This window comes from Carcharodon carcharias, chromosome 28 (genome assembly GCF_017639515.1).
Source record: "Carcharodon carcharias isolate sCarCar2 chromosome 28, sCarCar2.pri, whole genome shotgun sequence".
Classification (NCBI taxonomy): domain Eukaryota; kingdom Metazoa; phylum Chordata; class Chondrichthyes; order Lamniformes; family Lamnidae; genus Carcharodon; species Carcharodon carcharias.
In genome coordinates, this window is record NC_054494.1 from 17,133,165 (window position 1) to 17,153,335 (window position 20,171).

The window sequence follows — 20,171 nt, forward strand, 5'->3', positions numbered from 1 at the left end:
GCCACCCTTGCATTTTTGAAAGTATAGTTCTTGTTTATTTTAATATTTGATTTAAAAACATAATTAAAAAGGCTAATGGAATGTCAAAAGGACTGGAATACAAAGGGGGTAAAAGTTATGGTCCATGTGACTAAAGTATAATAATCTTCACAATTTTTTTCTGGTTTATTGTGAGGTAGGTTTATGGGGACAGCTTCCCAATGCATTCCACCATCAGGGAACTTTCACAGGGGTGTGCAGAGGTGGGCAGTAAACCCCCATTACTAAGGTCCCAATTAGGGGTGATTTTGCAGGGTCACCCACAGTTAGCCAGAGTCAGAGTGGTCTCCTCTGCCTGTGGTGGTCCAGGGGGCCACTGGAGCCAAAGACTCCATCCCCCAAAAGAGTGGGCTGTTGATCTGAAAGGCTCTTCCTGGAGCCTCAGTGATCCAGCCAGAAGGGTTTCCCCTCCCATGCTCTCTGAATTATTTATTTAATGTTACACCTTACTGCCGAGCTTCTGGAGCTGCTGGCCTTCATGAATGGGCCTGCAGCATTGGGGGCCCACCAACCGCCCTTAAGCAAGGCAGAGATGTGGCCAATTCGGAGGCTGCCTCTGGGAATACTGCTGAGCTGCTCTCGCTGCTGGCACATGCGGGCCTCCATTTAGTCCTAGTGTCGGGGTCCCAAACTCTGCCCAAAGGGATGGAAATTTGGAGGTCAGCTCCAGCAGGTGGCTTGCCCAGACGCACCATTGAAGGCCGCTAACAAAATAGCATTTTGCATTGACCACAGATGAACCTCTTCAGCTCATTGCCTGTGAGCCAGGACAGTAGTACACGTCAAAGTTGCAGAGTTTGAGGCATAATGTAAGGAAAACAGGCAGGAATGATAATTGACACAATCGAATAATCCTTGATTTTTTTCCTTAATGTTACAATGCCACTCTGATATGTCGGCCACGTTAACATTGAGCTGCCGGGCCAATTTTGAAAAAATGTCCAAGAGTAAAAAATCGAGCTTTGTCAATTTAGTGCATACCTAGATCTCATCCGCACAGACGCTAAAACTTAACCTTTCACATTCAACATATATTGAATTGGAGGAGCCCCTGTGAACACTGTTGGTTGAAATTTGCTTTACTTCCCCGGTATCGAAAGGAATTATTCATTTCATTCAGCAGTTTCACAAGGGACCAGCCTCTGGTAAACCACTCACCTGATAGGATAGTCCTTTCACTGGTACCCGATTGACTGCTAGAATGACATCCCCAACTTCAATCTGGCCGGTCTCCTCTGCTGGTTGTCCTGGAAACAATCTCTTTATTCTCACCAAACTCCCTCCGGGGTCGTTGTCTGTTGGATACATCTGCAGGAAACTGAATCCCAAGCCTGCAGAGTTCTTTTTCACCTTCACCTCAAACGTGTTACCTGGTTAAGGATGTTGTTTGCCATTAATAGAAGTGTAAAGGTGGCATGTTTTCCTTTAGTTAGAATGTTTTTTTCCCCAACATCAAAATTATTCACAAACCTTCAAAATCTTCCAAGAACGCAACCACCTGATTACAGTACTCCAGGTGGGGTCTGATAAAACAACTGAAGCATAGCCTTTTCTCCTTTGTATTCTAGCCCTCTTCAAAAGCAAATGACCCATTTGCATTTTTGAATACTTTCTGTACCTGTGCACTAATTTTTGGCGATTTATATACATAGATACCTAAATCATTTATTCATTCACAGTTTCTAGTCTTATGCCATTACAAAACTATTCCAATTCTTCTTTCTCTGATCCAAAGTGGCTGACCTTGCTCTTCCCCATATTAAACTCTGAGTCACAGTCTTGCCCACTCATTTCATTTGCCCATGTCACTTCCTAACTTTGTGTTCCTCTCGACACAACTCACTTAGTGTTGTGGTAAAAGGGTCTGGCATAGAAAGTGTTAACACGGGACTGGGTACAGTACCGCCCACACTGTGATGTAAAGGAAGACATGACCCGGGTCTAGAGGGCAGACCTGTATGGGACAGAGACGTGTAGAGGCAAGCATGGAGACAGCTCCTGGCTTAGACCTTATACTGTATATATGTACATAGTTATGAGTAGTTAATGAGCACTTACTGTGAAACTGTATAAGACTCAGAACCTCTCCATAAGACCTACTGAACTAGAAACGAGATCTTACAAGTGTCATTTTCAAACTTGAAGATACAATTCTCAATTCTTTCATCCGCTGCCATTAACATGTAAAACTGAAGCCCCATTACAGGTGTTTGGGGAACACTACTTGACACATCAGAAAATGTTTCTCTTGCTCTGACTCCCACATAACTGTAAGATTATCTCCAATTTTGTGCATTTTCATTTTTGCCCACATAGAAGCTTATCAAATGCCTCCTGGGTGCCCACATAACCTATGTCCACAGATACTCCCCAACCCACCATGCTAGTAATCTCAAAAAAATTCAAAGCAATAATAAAAATCTGAAATATAAACAAAATTCAGTCACATGGAATCGAAACATTAACTCTGTTTCTCTCTCCACAGATGCTTCCAGACCTGCTGAGTTTTTCCAGCATTTTCTGTTTTTATTTAAAAAAAAATCAACTAGTTTACTCAAACATGACCAGCAAACTCATGTTGACTCTCCTTGATCAGCTCGTACTTGTCCAATTGCTCAGTTGTTCTGTTCCTGAAGATAGATCCCAGTAACTTCCTCACAACTGATGTTGGACTTACAGGTCTGTAGTTAGCTGTTTTGTCTTTTCCTCCCTTCTTAGATAATGGAGTGATATTTGCAACTTTGCCATGCAGAAGTACCATTGCTGAATCCGGATAGCTTTGGAATATTATGACTAATGCACCTGCAATTTCCTAATTTATTTCTTTCAATATCCTGGTTGGAAACCATCAGGTCCTGGAAATTGCTCTCTCTTAAGTCTCACTGTTTTCTTAATTCTGTTAAGAAAATTTTATTAAATCCACTGAATTCATCCCCTTAACTTACTTTCGGTTCTCCCGTATCTCTGGTATTTTGTTCTCTTGTGAAAGTGGATATAAGTACTCATTTAGTGTGTCTACTTCCTTATTATCAGGGTCCGGGAGGGGGGGCTGCCAATGCTGACAAACACTGGGACCTAGGGGCTGGGGTGGGGGGTGGTGGCCTGGGCTCGGTGTTTTAAACAGAGTCCTCGTCGCCCTTCAGACCTGAAAGACTGGCTTTCAAAAAAAAAAATCAGAACTGTCAGGCTGTCCATTCCGATTGTTTGTAAGTCAGTCTTTTCAGGTCAGTTTCACTGGCCGAGATTTTGCGTGCCCGCTGGTGTCGGGCATGTTCGATGGCACGGGCGGACAATATGGCGAGGAGGCCAGAAATCGGTTTCGTAACATCGCGAAACCAGTTTGCGATCTGCTCGCTGATGGCGGGGCCCTGTTTCCTGCCATCGGACATCGGGAATCTCATCGGGAATGTCAGCGTTTCATTATAAGCTCAGCCCACCAGAATCGTCCACCCCACCCCACCACCCCCTCCCGCTGGATCGTCTGTCATGCCGACGTGTTTCACAACAGCATATAAGAGGCGTGCGCTTGGTGGGCTGCACTTTGAGGGGGACTCGGAGGTGAGCGCACAGTAACGTTGCGGAGTGCTCGCCCAGGTCGCCTGTTGGACTTCAAGGTTGAGATGTGTTGGGGGTGGGGGGCAAGAGCTGCCCTGCAGCGCGCAACCAAGTGCAGGGTGGGGGTGGGGTGCGGTGTGTGGGGGAAGCGGCCACACATTAGGGAAACCTTGTATGAAGTGACCATTCATCTGCAGCTGAGACAGTTCAGATGCAGCCACATTGATGTGATTGGAATCGGGCCTCCAGCTTATCTGCCCACTTGAGCAACGCAGGGGCATGAAAGTGCCACCAAATGCTCCAGAGCTTTTCACCCCTTGGCACAGGGTAATGAGCTTTTTAATGGACTGTGGAACCGTTGGATGACTGGGCACGTTGTACAATCTCCTCACTAACGCTGGCCATGGAGCAGTCATTGGTGGAGGCGCTCACAGCCCCTTACAATGTCATCAGCCTGGTTTGGACCAGTCTCCCCCATGGTTCAAGCTAACAGTGCAGCCTTGCAGTGCGGGTTAGGAGAATGCCTGTGTCTGAGCTGAGAGCACAGCCTGCAGTCCAGTGGGCAAAGCTGCCAATTGGTCGGATGAACTGGGGAGGAGGTGGGTGTGGTTTTGGGCAGCCATGCAGCACACTGAACTCTGGCCATCCAAGTGGTGGCCAGCACTCTCCGGAATGCATTAAGGGACCTAATGCATCAGACCTAACAAGGGCAGGTTCCTCATGCACCTATGCTAACCCACGCGTCTCTGTCTTTCATCCTGCAGGAGTACAACTTCAGGATCATGGAGATTGGTGACATAGCTGTATACCTCGTGGCTTACAGGGGAGCAAAGACGACGGAGAAGAGAGTGACTAGGGTGCCTGGCTGCGCAGAGGGAGGAGCAGCACCTTCTGGGAGAAGAGGTGGCTGGGGCTCCTGCACACACAGCTGAAGAGCCACAGCCAACCGTCTCTGGTCAGTGCCCAGCTAGACCCAGGGTCTATAGACGCCACGTTTCATTCCTGCAGATGACCGAGAACCAGTGTCACCAAAGACTGTGCATGCCTAGGTAAATGGTCAGTCACCTCTGCCAGCTCCTGCAGGATTTGGCACCACAGAGACATGGAGGGCATCTACTGCCAGTGGCTGTGAAAGTGACTGCGGCGCTCAGTTTCTACACCAGCGGCTCCTTTCAGGGCTCCACATGTGACCTCTGTGGAATCTCACAAGCCTCCACTCACAAATGCATCCATGAGGTCACGTATGCCATCTTCGAGGGCACAAAACTTTGTGAATATCTCCTGAGACCAGGGCAGCCAGGATGCAAGAGCGCTGGGATTTGCCCAGATCTCGGGCTCATCGACTGCACTCGCATGACACTCAGATCTCCATTGCAACAACGGGTCAACGATATCAATCGCAAGGGATTCCGTTCACTGAACGTGCAGCTGGTGTGCGGCCACCACAAACGCATCCTGCAGGTCTGTGCATAGTTTTCAGGGAGTGTGCACAACTCCTACGTTCTCAGTCGGTCACAGATTCCTGAAGCAACTTGATGGAGCAGACCATCGGGATGCTGGAAATCAGGTTCCGGTGCCTGGACCTGCAGGGGGGAGCCCTGCAATATATTCCACAGAGGGTGTCACGCATCATCGTCGTCTGCTGCGCCCTTTACAACCTGGCGCTGTAACAGGGAGATGAGCTGGCTGAGGAGGAGCTGGAGATCTCCTCTGATGAGGAGGACACAGACGGGCATGAGGGTGAGGAGGTCCTCACTGGGATGAGGCCCTTGCACTGGCCAGACGAGGCAGGCAAGCTCAGGAGGCCCTCATAGCTGCTAGATTTGTGAGGGATGATGACAACATGCAGTGAGGAGACACCATGGATCCCCACATTACACATGTGAATGTTTGACTCCAGTCTGGCTGATGGCAGCGCACATACCGTCTGTGATAATGTTCCTGTCATTGGGACACAGTGGAGGCCCGAATAGTTGCTGGATTTCAGGAGGATGATGATGACCTGCAGTGAGGACACTTCATAGATCTTCACATAGCCTCTGAGAATGTCTGACTCCTGTCTTGGCTGAGGGCAGCTCACTTGTGCTCTGTGATCAGGGCCATATCATAGAGACGCAGCCATGGAACTTTAAAAGCATCTGATCCTTTATCCGACTTCAGCAGCTGAGCCCTTCAGGAGCACAGTGTCACTGGTCACAGATGCTGAAGAGATGGGGGCCAGCCCCACCTTAAAGATGCTGAGAGCACACAGAGAGAATGAGGGAACTCAGTGACGCCTGCCCACAATATTCTGGCAGCAATGACAAGCAGGCATTCCTTGACCTCTCTGTCTCAATCTCTGGTGATAGACTGTCCACCAATATCCATTACAAACCCACCGACACCCACAGCTATCTCGACTACAGCTCCTCACACCCCACTTCCTGTAAGGACTCCATCCCATTCTCTCAGTTCCTTCGCCTCCGTCGCATCTGTTCCGATGATGCTACATTCAAAAACAGTTCCTCTGACATGTCCTCCTTCTTCCTTAACCGAGGTTTTCCACCCACGGTCGTTGACAGGGCCCTCAACCGTGTCCGGCCCATCTCCCGCGCATCCGCCCTCACTCCTTCTCCTCCCTCCCAGAAACATGATAGGGTCCCCCTTGTCCTCACTTATCACCCCACCAGCCTCCGCATTCAAAGGATCATCCTCCGCCATTTCCGCCAACTCCAGCATGATGCCACTACCAAACACATCTTCCCTTCACCCCCCTTATCGGCATTCCGTAGGGATCGCTCCCTCCGGGACACCCTGGTCCACTCCTCCATCACCCCCTACTCCTCAACCCCCTCCTATGGCACAACCCCTTGCCCACGCAAAAGATGCAACACCTGCCCCTTCACTTCCTCTCTCCTCACCGTCCAAGGACCCAAACACTCCTTTCAAGTGAAGCAGCATTTCACTTGCATTTCCCCCAACTTAGTCTACTGCATTCGTTGCTCCCAATGTGGTCTCCTCTACATTGGAGAGACCAAACGTAAACTGGGCGACCGCTTTGCAGAACACCTGCGGTCTGTCCGCAAGAATGACCCAAACCTCCCTGTCGCTTGCCATTTTAACACTCCACCCTGCTCTCTTGCCCACATGTCTGTCCTTGGCTTGCTGCATTGTTCCAGTGAAGCCCAACGCAAACTGGAGGAACAACACCTCATCTTCCGACTAGGGACTTTACAGCCTTCCGGACTGAATATTGAATTCAACAACTTTAGGTCGTGAGTCCCCTCCCCCATCCCCACCCCCTTTCTGTTTCCCCCTTCTCTTTTTTTTTTTCCCAATAAATTATAAAGATTTTCCTTTTCCCACCTATTTCCATTATATAAAATAAAAAAAAAAAACCCACTAGAGCTATACCTTGAGTGCCCTACCATCCATTCTTAATTAGCACATTCGTTTAGATAATATCACCAACTTTATCTTTAACACCTATGTGTTCTATTGTACTATTGTTGTTGACATCTTTTGATGATCTGCTTCTATCACTGCTTGTTTGTCGCTACAACCACACCAACCCCCTCCACCTCTCTGTCTCTCTATCTCTCCGCCCCCCACACACACACCTTAAACCAGCTTATATTTCAGCTCTTTCCTGGACTCGAACTCAAGTTCTGTCGAAGGGTCATGAGGACTCGAAACGTCAACTCCTTTCTTCTCCGCCGATGCTGCCAGACCTGCTGAGTTTTTCCAGGTAATTCTGTTTTTGTTTTGGATTTCCAGCATCCGCAGTTTTTTTGTTTTTATCTCTGTGTTTAATTGACTGCCACTGCTCTTCAAGAAATGCCTACCTCCTTGAAGAAGTTCTGTTCCTCTCTGCGACAAGATTTCCGGATTTCTCTGTTGCCTTGTTCACCTTCATTGCTTTCCATTTCTCTCCTAGTGTTTGACAAGGTGTTTACTAAAACCCGCTTTCACAGCCATATCTCCTTTCTCAGTGACTGTCTCCGTCTCCGACTTACCCCACATGGATTTCAACTGAAATTCCACCCCTCATGTTTCGAACCCACCCAGGATTATAGGTATCTCCGGGACATAAAACGTTTCTCGGACTGCTGTTCCCGTCACATTCTGAAATCCACTCTCAGTGCCATGCGCCGCCATATGAACACACTCGAACTCTCCCTCCAGCAGCACCGCCGTACCCTTTTTCAAAGCTGCGCGTGCCCCCAGTTTCATTTTATCCTTCGGCTCATCCGACGCCTCAACAAGAAACTTTTTCTCTTTCTCTCAAGTGCTAAGGAACGCAAGCTCCAACAACTCATCGACACCAACACCCATCTAGGACCCTCCACCCCTGCCTGTCCCTCCGTCCCCACCCCATCTTCCAATCCCAACCCCAGCCGTGTATTCACTATACCCCCTGACCTTCCCCTCTCCGATGCTGAACGTTCAGTGCTCAGCAAAGGACTTAGTTTCATACCCTTACGCCCTCACCTCAATGAATTTCGGGCTCGGCATGATACTGAACTCTTCTTCCGCCGTCTTCGTCTCCGGGCTCACTTCTTTGGGCAGGAGTCCTCTCCCAGTTCAACGGATCCTTTTACCCATCTTCAATATTCTCCCTCCACCTGGACCCCTCCCTCTGGATTCTTACCTTCTCTCGATCTTTTCATTGAGAACTGTCGGCGCGACATTAGTCGTCTCAATTTCTCTGCTCCTCTCACCCATTCTAACCTGTCTCTCTCTGAACTTACTGCACTCCATTCTCTCAGGTCCAACCCTGACATTGTCATCAAACCCGCTGACAAGGGTGGTGCTGTTGTTGTCTGGCGCACTGACCTCTACCACGCGGAGGCTGAGCGTCAACTCGCAGACACTTCCTCCTACCTCTCCCTGGACCATGACCCCACCACTGAACATCAAGCCATTGTTTCCAGGACTGTCACTGACCTCATCTCCTCTGGGGATCTCCCTCCCACAGCTTCCAACCTGATAGTTGCCCAACCTCGGACGGCCCGCTTCTATCTCCTACCCAAAATCCACAAACAGAACTGCCCCGGTAGACCGATCGTCTCAGCTTGCTCCTGCCCCACAGAACTCATTTCTCGTTATCTTGACTCCCTTCTCTCTCCCCTTGTCCAGTCCCTTCCCACCTACATCCGTGATTCCTCTGACACCTTACGTCACATCAACAATTTCCAGTTCCCTGGCCCCTACCGCTTCCTCTTCACCATGGACGTCCAATCCCTCTACACCTCCATCCCCCACCAGGATGGTCTGAGGGCCCTTAGCTTCTTCCTCGAACAGAGGCCCGAACAATCCCCATCCACCACTACTCTCCTCCGTCTGGCTGAACTTGTTCTCACGCTGAACAATTTCTCCTTCAACTCCTCTCACTTCCTCCAAATAAAAGGTGTGGCTATGGGTACCCGCATGGGCCCCAGCTATGCCTGTCTCTTTATGGGGTATGTGGAACATTCCTTGTTGCAGTCCTACTCCGGCCCCCTTCCACAACTCTTTCTCCGGTACATCGATGATTATTTCGGTGCTGCTTCATGCTCTCGTCAGGACTTGGAAAAATTTATTAATTTTGCTTCCAATCTCCACCCCTCCATCATTTTCACGTGGTCCATCTCTGACACTTCCCTTCCCTTCCTTGACCTCTCTGTCTCAATCTCTGGTGATAGACTGTCCACCAATATCCATTACAAACCCACCGACACCCACAGCTATCTCGACTACAGCTCCTCACACCCCACTTCCTGTAAGGACTCCATCCCATTCTCTCAGTTCCTTCGCCTCCGTCGCATCTGTTCCGATGATGCTACATTCAAAAACAGTTCCTCTGACATGTCCTCCTTCTTCCTTAACCGAGGTTTTCCACCCACGGTCGTTGACAGGGCCCTCAACCGTGTCCGGCCCATCTCCCGCGCATCCGCCCTCACTCCTTCTCCTCCCTCCCAGAAACATGATAGGGTCCCCCTTGTCCTCACTTATCACCCCACCAGCCTCCGCATTCAAAGGATCATCCTCCGCCATTTCCGCCAACTCCAGCATGATGCCACTACCAAACACATCTTCCCTTCACCCCCCTTATCGGCATTCCGTAGGGATCGCTCCCTCCGGGACACCCTGGTCCACTCCTCCATCACCCCCTACTCCTCAACCCCCTCCTATGGCACAACCCCTTGCCCACGCAAAAGATGCAACACCTGCCCCTTCACTTCCTCTCTCCTCACCGTCCAAGGACCCAAACACTCCTTTCAAGTGAAGCAGCATTTCACTTGCATTTCCCCCAACTTAGTCTACTGCATTCGTTGCTCCCAATGTGGTCTCCTCTACATTGGAGAGACCAAACGTAAACTGGGCGACCGCTTTGCAGAACACCTGCGGTCTGTCCGCAAGAATGACCCAAACCTCCCTGTCGCTTGCCATTTTAACACTCCACCCTGCTCTCTTGCCCACATGTCTGTCCTTGGCTTGCTGCATTGTTCCAGTGAAGCCCAACGCAAACTGGAGGAACAACACCTCATCTTCCGACTAGGGACTTTACAGCCTTCCGGACTGAATATTGAATTCAACAACTTTAGGTCGTGAGTCCCCTCCCCCATCCCCACCCCCTTTCTGTTTCCCCCTTCTCTTTTTTTTTTCCCAATAAATTATAAAGATTTTCCTTTTCCCACCTATTTCCATTATATAAAATAAAAAAAAAAAAACCCACTAGAGCTATACCTTGAGTGCCCTACCATCCATTCTTAATTAGCACATTCGTTTAGATAATATCACCAACTTTATCTTTAACACCTATGTGTTCTATTGTACTATTGTTGTTGACATCTTTTGATGATCTGCTTCTATCACTGCTTGTTTGTCGCTACAACCACACCAACCCCCTCCACCTCTCTGTCTCTCTATCTCTCCGCCCCCCACACACACACCTTAAACCAGCTTATATTTCAGCTCTTTCCTGGACTCGAACTCAAGTTCTGTCGAAGGGTCATGAGGACTCGAAACGTCAACTCTTTTCTTCTCCGCCGATGCTGCCAGACCTGCTGAGTTTTTCCAGGTAATTCTGTTTTTGTTTTGGATTTCCAGCATCCGCAGTTTTTTTGTTTTTATCTTAGGCATTGGTAACGTGTCTAGAGAGTGTGAGGCTGGACCATCACTGTGGTCTGAAGGCTGCACAGAGCACAGGGAAGAGGCCCTGGACTGAGACACCTGCCTTTGTCTTGTGCAGAAAGGTTTCACATCTGAGTGACACGAACACTGCTCATTAGAACAAGGAGCCACAGGCAGGGAACAGTCTTGCGAACATATTGACAATTGTGAACAGTATAAACAAGTGATTACCACCCGTGCAGCTAAATTTTCTTAACTTTCCTAACCCTATGCTACATTTTAGTGCTCCCCTGACATCCACAGTGGAGGTGGAGGCAGCCTGCTGACTGCTGCACCATGTCTGCAATGACCTTGGTGGGCATCCTCTGGAGGGCTGAGACTTGGAGGCCCCCTGTCTGCTTTCAGGGTCCTGCTGTGTGGCAGTGGCACCCTCCTCGGCCTGTGGAGCTGGAGCTGCTGAGGTCACAGGAAGAGGGGATTCGGATGGGCCGGACATTCTTGGAGTCACCTAGATGGATGGGTCCGGAATGTGCACCTGCTGATCCTCCTCCCTATGAGTGCCTGAGGGCCCCAGGCTGACTCCTTGATGAGAAGGGGTAGCTGGAGTGAGATCGAGCTGCCCGGCACCCCTCTCGCATACACACTGTTGGAGGCCAACTATGGCATCAGTGATGGAGTTGAGCCTGTGCAGCAGTGCAGAAGCGACATCCTGGACCAAGGTCTCCATGGCGGCCTAGATCCTACCAGTATTGATCTCGGTGCATTGATATGCTGGCTCTAACACAAAAAGTCCACTGGAAAACCACAAAACTGCTCGAAGGTCAGCAGCAGCAGCGGAGCAACTGAGGTCATGGGGTAGGGGTGTCCCTTAAAAGGTTTTAGTACCACAAAATTAAACACTGTAACACTGCACACTTCTCAAAATTCTCTTTTGAATTTAAGCCAGCATATAACTAGCAGTCGAAATTTTCATTACGCTTAAAGTGGGCGCAATTCTGTTAACAAGTTGTGTTAGATATAGCAGAGGTTTGAGAATCTTGGGCCTCATCAAAATAAATATTAAAAACCGGGAGGAATGCAAAAACAGGCTGTTGACTCATTATCGCCCATTTTATTTCTCTTGCAAAGCCTTGGGAATGAAATCTCATTTTGTCACTTTAGGTTTTACTCTACTCCTCTACTCTCTCCATTCTAGGTTCACCCAACCCTGCACTATCCTGTTTAAAATCTAGCAGAAGGTGGTCACACTGTGGGACTATAATTTCTCTGGGGGTGGGGAGGGGGGTGGGGGAGATGAATTTTGACTATCCATTGTAACTTTGGCAAAAATCATCCATTGAAATCACAGCAAAACCGCTTAAAGGGCTTTTACCATTTGGGGCCTTTATAAAAACCTAATCCTATACCTTAAGTGCTTCTAGAAATGATTTTTTTTCTCAGGATTTTGCTGTCACACATTTTTTTGCTGTTGGAATTTCTTATTTATTATTTACATTCTTCCATTTTAGGCTGTAAATTAACAGTGTACAACACAATTTGCATGACAACTTCTGGGGAAAGGGGAAGCAATTCAGTTATTGAGTTAAGACTGCGCTGAATTTTTGCACCATGTATCTTTCTTCTCTGAGAAGTTCAGATCAACAATTCAATCTACATTTTTCCTAAGCTGCTGGTAGATGTCTGATTAACAAATCCTGTCATTAGTGTCATTAATGTAAAAGGGCCATTGATGGTGTAATGTGGGGTTGGTGCCAGAGAAGTCAGAATGGTAAGGTTGTATTAGCTACAGAGTTGTAAATGTAGTGATTTCTTTGTAGCCCCTTTGCTAACATCAGTTGATTGCTCTGTGATTAATTATCCTTAGAGAATCTGCATTGGGCCTCTAATTTCACCATTGTTACAGTCAGTCTGCCTACTGCATGTAGGTGTAATGAAAGAATTTATACAGCATCTTTCACAATGTCCAAGTTATTTTATAGCCAATTAAATGCTTTTGAGTTGTAGTCACCGGTATGATGTAGGCCATGTTGTCAAATAGCAAAACAGGCTTGGGGCCCAAATGGTTTACTTCTGCTCCTGATACGTATGTTTGCATGTCATTCTGGATGCACGAGATGAGTTGGGTTAAGTGGCCTTTATCATCCATAATTATCTTGTGAGCAGAGGGTGAAATTATGGCTGAATCTGTTTATTTTGTTGCTAATGAAAGTTTATTGTGACCAGGTTTTTTGTGTTGAAATTTCCAGGGCAGGAGTATGTAATGGGCTCATAGTGATTCAGTAACCTGTTTTACACAGGACATGGTTCTCAAGAGTCTTTTCCATTGATTTGAATCTTGTCCTTTTGTCTACTTACCTATTATGTCACACTATCTTGGTACTTTTTTGAGTTTTTGAGGAATGAAATATCCTGATAAAGTTGTGTTGCATAGTAGATATTGATAATATATGTAGTGAGAAGCAGCAATCAGCAGTCTTCAGACTTGCTGATCAAGGAAATGCAGATACAATTGTGAAATGTTCAGTCTTTGTCCCTGGCCTCTTAAAAGTTGTGTCACACAGAGACACCTGAGGGTTCTAATGCTTCTCACTGACAGTGAAGATCTATGTTATTCAATCATTCCATTTTGTTGCTCGAGAGTCATTTGATCTTTCCACCCTGTGAGATTACTGATAAAATAGAACCCAATTACACCTCTTCTATGAAATAATTATTTTGAATAATATCATATACCCAGACAGGACAAAGTCTTTTAATTCTTCTACAGAATGGAAAAGACCTTGTGCAGTTTATCTAGGTTGCAAGTATTGAATCTTTTCCCTAAATATGAATTTACAGTCACCATGTCCACATGGTGCAATGTGCAGAACATGTAAATAAGGGCTGAGACAGTCACTGAAATCAATGTTATGGTCTGCACAGTGTTAAAAATAATGAATGGGATATTCTCCTGTCACATTAACAATATTGCACGATGCTGTTAAATTAAAGTTTGTACTCTCTGGTTTGTTTAATAGTCATGGTGGGATCACTTCTAGGGCACACACAAACTAATAGTGCATGATATTATAACTGCTCTTAATATTAATGAGCCATGCTGCATATATAATGGCCAATATTTGTAACCAGATGCTAACAACCGGCATTATCATCTTATTAGGACTTTTCTGGGATTGGTGAATCTTGAAAAGGGGGTAAAATATCATGCATGATTGAAGGGGAGTGTGGGGAGAGGAATAAGTGGCTCAGAAAGAGGAGAGGCACTAGGGCCCATGATTTCTCTCCCTGGCCCTGCTATTACCGATTATTATTATTCTTCTTTAATGACCCCATGTTCCCCATTCCATTCTCTTTCCCTTAATATATTTATTATAAAAATTTGCTGCTAGCTTGGATATTCTTTGCATCCATTATTTTTTATTCCCCTTTTTCACCTTGATTGACTTTCTTCCTCACTTTTTTGTTTTTTTTAATAGTCTGCTGCATTTCTACTTTTTCTTGCATTCCTTCCAATAATATTATGGCTTTTCATACAATAATGTGAAGTGAAATAATCCACGCAGACTGGACATAAAAGATTCGAAGTAATTGGTTCTAGCGCTTGGAACATTTTACAAATTAAAAATGTCTGTCCTTTTTCTTGTTCTTAATAAAAATTGTACTTTGGCCTAGTGAGGCTGCCACCTCCAAATGGGTCAGGTTGTCTACAAGAATGCCAGGCAAGTTATTTGATCAAGTTATTCACCAAAAAAAAGAGACGAGTATCAGGACAATGTTTCAGCCTGTGTTGAAATGATGGTCTCTCGGGGTTAGTCTAAGACCCGAGCAAATTGTGCGCCTCCTCCCGAGCTTCTACTCATGTTTTTATTTGTAACTTTACCAATTGAACCCACACTTGGCTTGCAGTTACCAAACTGAAGTGGGCACCATCTACGTCAACAAGTCTGGGAGTTTCCGGTGCCACCGAGCGTCAATGGACCTTTGGCTGATGTGCCGCCTCCCACACCATGGCAGGGCCAGAAAAGTCCTGGCCGTCTTAGGAGAGAGAATGGCCTGACACCATTCTCATCACAATGACTTCACATGCAAGTAAGCAGACATTCCACGTCAATGTGATTTAAGCCATTTTGGCACTGTGTGTTTGTAACAATCCTGATCCACAAATTTGCTTTTGACAGCCTTCATGTTTAGTGAACCAAAACTTGAATGATAGGTAAAAGCCCAGGAACAATTTATTGCGCCTCAGCAAGCAGGCCTGTACTGCACAGCATTACAAATTGTTCCAACACATCCTCACTTAATTTGCTATAATTGGCTCAATTCAGAAATGCTATGCTCCCAGGTGGGGAGTCTCACTCAGGGAGTGTGGGTTGGAGAATCAACGCTAAACTGATGTACACCCACTTCAATCACAACTTCCGGTGGGACAAGATCTTTCCCACATTCTAACCAGAAAAATATTGCTCCTCCATGTTTATCATGGGGCAACAATAATTTGCATTTATATATCACCTTTAATGTAGTAAAATATCCCAAGGCACATCACAGAGGCGCAATTAGATGAAGAATAGCACTGTGCCAAAGGACAAGTGACCAAAAGCTTGGTCCAAGAGAGAGCTGGTAAGGGGTGTCTTAAAGGAGGACAGAGAGGTGGAGGGAAAGAGAGGTTTCACAGAATCACAGAACTGTTACAGTGCAGAAGGAGGCCATTCGGCTCATCGAATGTACTGGCCCTCTGAAAAAGCATTCTACCTAGTCTCACTCCCCTGCCTTATCCCCATAACCTTGCACATTTAGGGTGTGAATTCCAAAGCTCATGGTCCAGACAGCTACACGGACAATGGCTAAAGAGGAGTGGGTGTGTGGGCGGGCAAAGGGAGTGGGGGATACACAAGAGACTTGAGTTGGAGGAATGCAGAGTTTTCAGTGGGTTGTATGTCTGGAGGAGATTACAGAGATATGGTGGAGTGAGGCTAAAGGCTGAAAGAGATCAGCTGACCCCAGTCAGTCCAAATTGTGGCATCTTCATTCGTATTTCCACAATTGTATTCACAAAGTAGTGGTTTCTCCTGTGCCCTGTAATGTTTTGTTTATTAGTGCTACATTCTGTACAGGTGTAGTTATAGAGTGGGGTGGTAAATGGAACTTTACATAAAAAGCATAATTTTAACAATGACTTGATGCATTTCTGGTAAGTTTTGAGATATGAAATTTAGGGGATGTAATAACCGTTAAAAAGGGTAATGTTTATTGCAATATAATGGGCTCTTGTACTCTAATAAAATGATAATGGAGAATCCTTTCTTCCATTTATCATACTCCAATCTGTTCTATGGCTCTAAAGATAATAACCAGGACAAGTGCCATATATTAGGACCAACTCCACTTTCAATTGTATTATACACTTATGAATAGTGGGGAAATTAAAGTGTAGAAAGGTTCTTACACATAGGGGCACAGAAAATACAATTTTAATCAGATCATAAATCATTTAGATTTATAGTTTCTTTGTTGAGTATAATTACTACATTATTGCCATTTATTATTAAGCTCAAAGAAAATGATAATATGTTGGTCTTGACATCCAGCTCTTTGAAACTAGTTGGGTGATAAGAGTTGAAAGAATGATCCCCCATGTATTAATTTATTCAGGATTTCAGGTTATAATTGAATTCACGGAAGTGTTATTGCCAGTGTGGTCTATTTCTGGGGTATATTAATTATTCTGTGTAATCATGTATCCATCTGATATTTATAAAAGGCGTTGATCTAGGCCGACGTCTTGCCATTGCAGGACTCATTAATTTATACTAGTGTTAAATTGTGTGGTGATTATCAACAGTTTAGGGGGCTTAAATAGAAACCATTTCAGAAGCTGGATTTTCATTTCTTTCATTTCATCTGTGTGCTTTGTATGACATACAATATCCTTAAGCAGTCAGATCCAAAGAGAGTTCTTGTCTGAAAGCTTAGAGTGCAGATTCAGGTCAATGAATCAACAAGCATGAGACTGGGTCTGTGATGCCAGTCTTAGGCTTTATGCCCTCTTGGGTCACCACCTGGAATGGTGGCATGAGACACATGAGCAGCGGGTATGTAAGAAAGGCTCCTTCCGTCAAATGCAAGAGCTTAAAGGGAAGTTCATTAATACGTTGTCAAACAAATACTATGACCCCCCCTCCCCCCCCTTTATGCTAAGTGCTGATTTTGTGAACCTCTAACAGATAATGACCATTATTTTTAATCCAAGTGACCTACAATTTCACCCACTCCTTGAGGACAGAGAAGAAATTCAGGAGAGGAGGTAGCACTACACACACAAACCACAAACACGCACACAAGTTCATATTTAAGGTTTGGGATTAATGGTCTGCTCCAGAATACTTCACTACAAATGGACGTTGGTACACACACTGAATGGGTATAGTCGTGGATAGTTATAGAGGTGGACCAGGAACTCAGGAGTCAAGTGTTTAATTCCCACCATTGCAACTTGTAAAATTGTATTTAATAAATGTGTTCATTTGTGGGTTGGCACTAGAAAAAAATTCTCATGAATGCTGTTCAGTTGTGAAAAACCCACCTGGTTCAGTAATATTCTTTGGGGACAAAGATCTGTCATTCCTATCAGATCAGGCTTAAATGGGACTCCAATTCTGTGTGGTTGAAGCTTAAAGCCCTCAGGTTTCCTGGGAATGGGCAAGAAATGTTGTCTTTCCAGTGTTCCCCACATTCCAAGAATAAATATAAAAAATAATGTTCATTGTGTTTAGTTAATAAAGTGATTGGATAAAGGAAACATTTGGCATCATGTGGGGATGCTCCATTTCCACAGTTGCACAGTAATTAAATAATCGCAGAGGTAATAAAGACAAGCAACGTTGGAAAATGTCATTAGTTCAGGCCGAGAGCAGACATTTAGACTTTAAAATGCTTTTTTTGCCAATATGCCTGTGATGATCTGGGGCCAATGGCAAAGGATTCCAATAAGATGAATCAATAGAGATTCCCAACTCTCAAAAATGTCTGAGCTCAGTTGAAACATGAGTCCCAAATGGTAGACAGAGACTGTCAGCCAACTGCTCAAAAGCAAATAAACTTATTAATAAAAAGGTGCAGGAGAAACAATCTTGGATGTAGCCCCAGCTACTCTTTCAATCTGGAATTTCACATTGCATCTTGTAATATAACAACATTTCCCAACAGCTTCACTGTGTATCAATGTTTTGATGGTGCTGGCTTCAGATAGCTTCTTATTCCAGAGTTTGTGTCCAGTAGGAAGTTGGTTACATCTTGGACAACTATTGCATGATAGAATGATACAGCACAGAAGGAAGCATTTCAGCACATTATGCCTTGTGATTAGTCCCACTTTCCTACTCTTTCCCCACAGCCCTGTATTTCTTCCCCTTCAAGTACTTATCCAATTCCCTTTGAATCTGCTCCCACCACCCATTCAGGCAGAGCATTTCAAATCACAACTCACTGGGTAAAAAAAAACATTTCCTCATGTCACCCTCTGGTTCTTCTGCCTTAAACCTGTGTCCTCTGGTCACTGACCCTTCTGTCACTGGAAACGGTTTCTCCTTATATACTCAATCAAACCTGTTCATGGTTTTGAGGCAAACTTCCACCAAATCTGATTTTAATCTTCGTTACTCTTAGGGGAATGATTCCAGCTTTTTAAATCTTTCCACAGAAGTGAAAGGCCCCACATCCCTCATTTTGTTCGAATAAATCTCTTCTCCACCCTTTCCAAGGCCTAGACAGCCTTCCCAAAGTGCGGTGCCTAGAACTGAACACAATACTCCAGCTGAGGCCTAACTGGTGGCTTTTAATCATAACTTCCATGCTTTTGGATTCGACGGGTTAAAGATTTGATTTGGCCGGTTAGGAGGAGAAGGATTGGTGATGTGCAATTACCCCATTTCCCCCAGTGGAGATGATGCAGACAGCAGGCAAATTGCTCATCTCAACGACTGCAGTCCGCAACCAGTCAGCAGCATGTAATGCGGGGGTCCAGGTGTGTGCATGGCAGCTCGCCTGCCCCCATGTCACCAGGCAAGCCCAGCTCTTTGCCATGCAGACTCAGACTGCTGGCATCCTGGCTGCGGGTGGCAGTACTCAAAGGGTTGCGAAGGTTCTCACAGCCGACCAGCAATCTGTGCTCCAGCAGGTTACGGGGATTGCTGAGGCACTGGCCCAGGAGAGTGGCGGTAGCTTCATCGTGCAAGAACCTGCTGCCCGCTCTCAGGATGACAACATTCAAGCTCCCGCCACTACCACTCTGCCCAGTGTCCTCACTGTTGCTTATTAGCCAGCCAGACCAGACTGCTGCTGCACACGTGCTAGGGTAATGCAGACCAAAACTGGGTCCCACACACCCAGAACTGCTCGAGGTTACCCTGCAAGGCCAGCTGCAGTCTCCCCCAGTGAATGTCAGTTGCCCTCCACCTGCAACGCATAGGAGCACTAGGACAGGCAAAGGTACCCACAAGATGGGAAGGAAGGGATTGTGCAAGGGTAAGTAGTTCCATTTTGTATGTATTATTGGAAGTGTTGTTGGGTAAAGTTGTTGTGGAGTTTTTTTCTGTCTTTTATTTCAGGATCTTGGCCAAGAGGAGGCTGTGCTCGCCAGTGACAGAGGGGTGGGGAAACGTGGAGCCACAGTGATGTGCTTATGAACTTATAGGGCAACTGGGGTTTGTCTAGCTGCTGTCAGAGTGAAAGGGCCTCTCTCTTTCCTCCTCTCAAGATGTTGCCAAAGGCCTGGTGGCAAGGGGATTTGTTCCCCTGAGAGTGAGGTTGTGGAAGACACAACAGACCACCAGGAATTTGGAGACACACTCTGGCAAGTACAAGAGGGGTCTCCCTGAGCGGTCCAGGCAGCGGGAGCATTGCAGCAGAACTCCACTGGTTTGCTCCACACCATTCTTGATGGCAGTGTGGATCCTGTAGTATGTGTGCTGACCACCTGTGATTGGGTGGTTAAAGGGGTTCAAGAGACAGGTCTGGAGTGGGTAGCTCTTGTCACCAACCAGCCAGCCTCTGGTGCATCATGGTGCCTCAAATAGGGCATGAACTGGCACAGGATGAAAATGTCGTGGTTGCTGCCGGGATAGTGGGCACACACCAACGTGATGCTCTGAGCATGATCGCACGCTATTTGCACAGTCAGGGAGTGGTAACCCTTGCGGTTCCAGTATATCACCCCATGAACATGTGGTGCTCACAGAGCCATGCAGTTGATTGCATCCTGTTTCAGGCAGCTCTGTTACCCTGGCAAAGCCATTTGCCCAATTTCCTGTTACTTGTTGGTTAGAGTGAAGACCAAGAAGTCTCCTTTCAGGACGTACAGCGACACACGACAAGCAGTGAGATGTTGACAATGCTCCCACAATGATTTAAGATGTATTTCTGCTGCATGTGTTTTCCAAGGGCCGGGAAATGCAGCAGTGTAAGGGAGGTTGGATCTCCTGGCT

At 46.2% G+C, this 20,171-nt stretch overlaps 1 protein-coding gene across 1 annotated transcript in view; it reads right to left on the bottom strand.

Moving 5' to 3' along the window:
- LOC121270873 (tyrosine-protein phosphatase non-receptor type 13-like) overlaps positions 1 to 20,171 on the bottom strand; it is a 273,076-nt gene that overhangs the window by 22,822 nt on the left and 230,083 nt on the right. Inside the window, exon 26 of the mRNA XM_041176429.1 lies at positions 1,198 to 1,409. Within this exon, the coding sequence (XP_041032363.1) occupies positions 1,198 to 1,409 (212 nt within the window). The remainder of the gene's footprint in view (positions 1 to 1,197; positions 1,410 to 20,171) is intronic.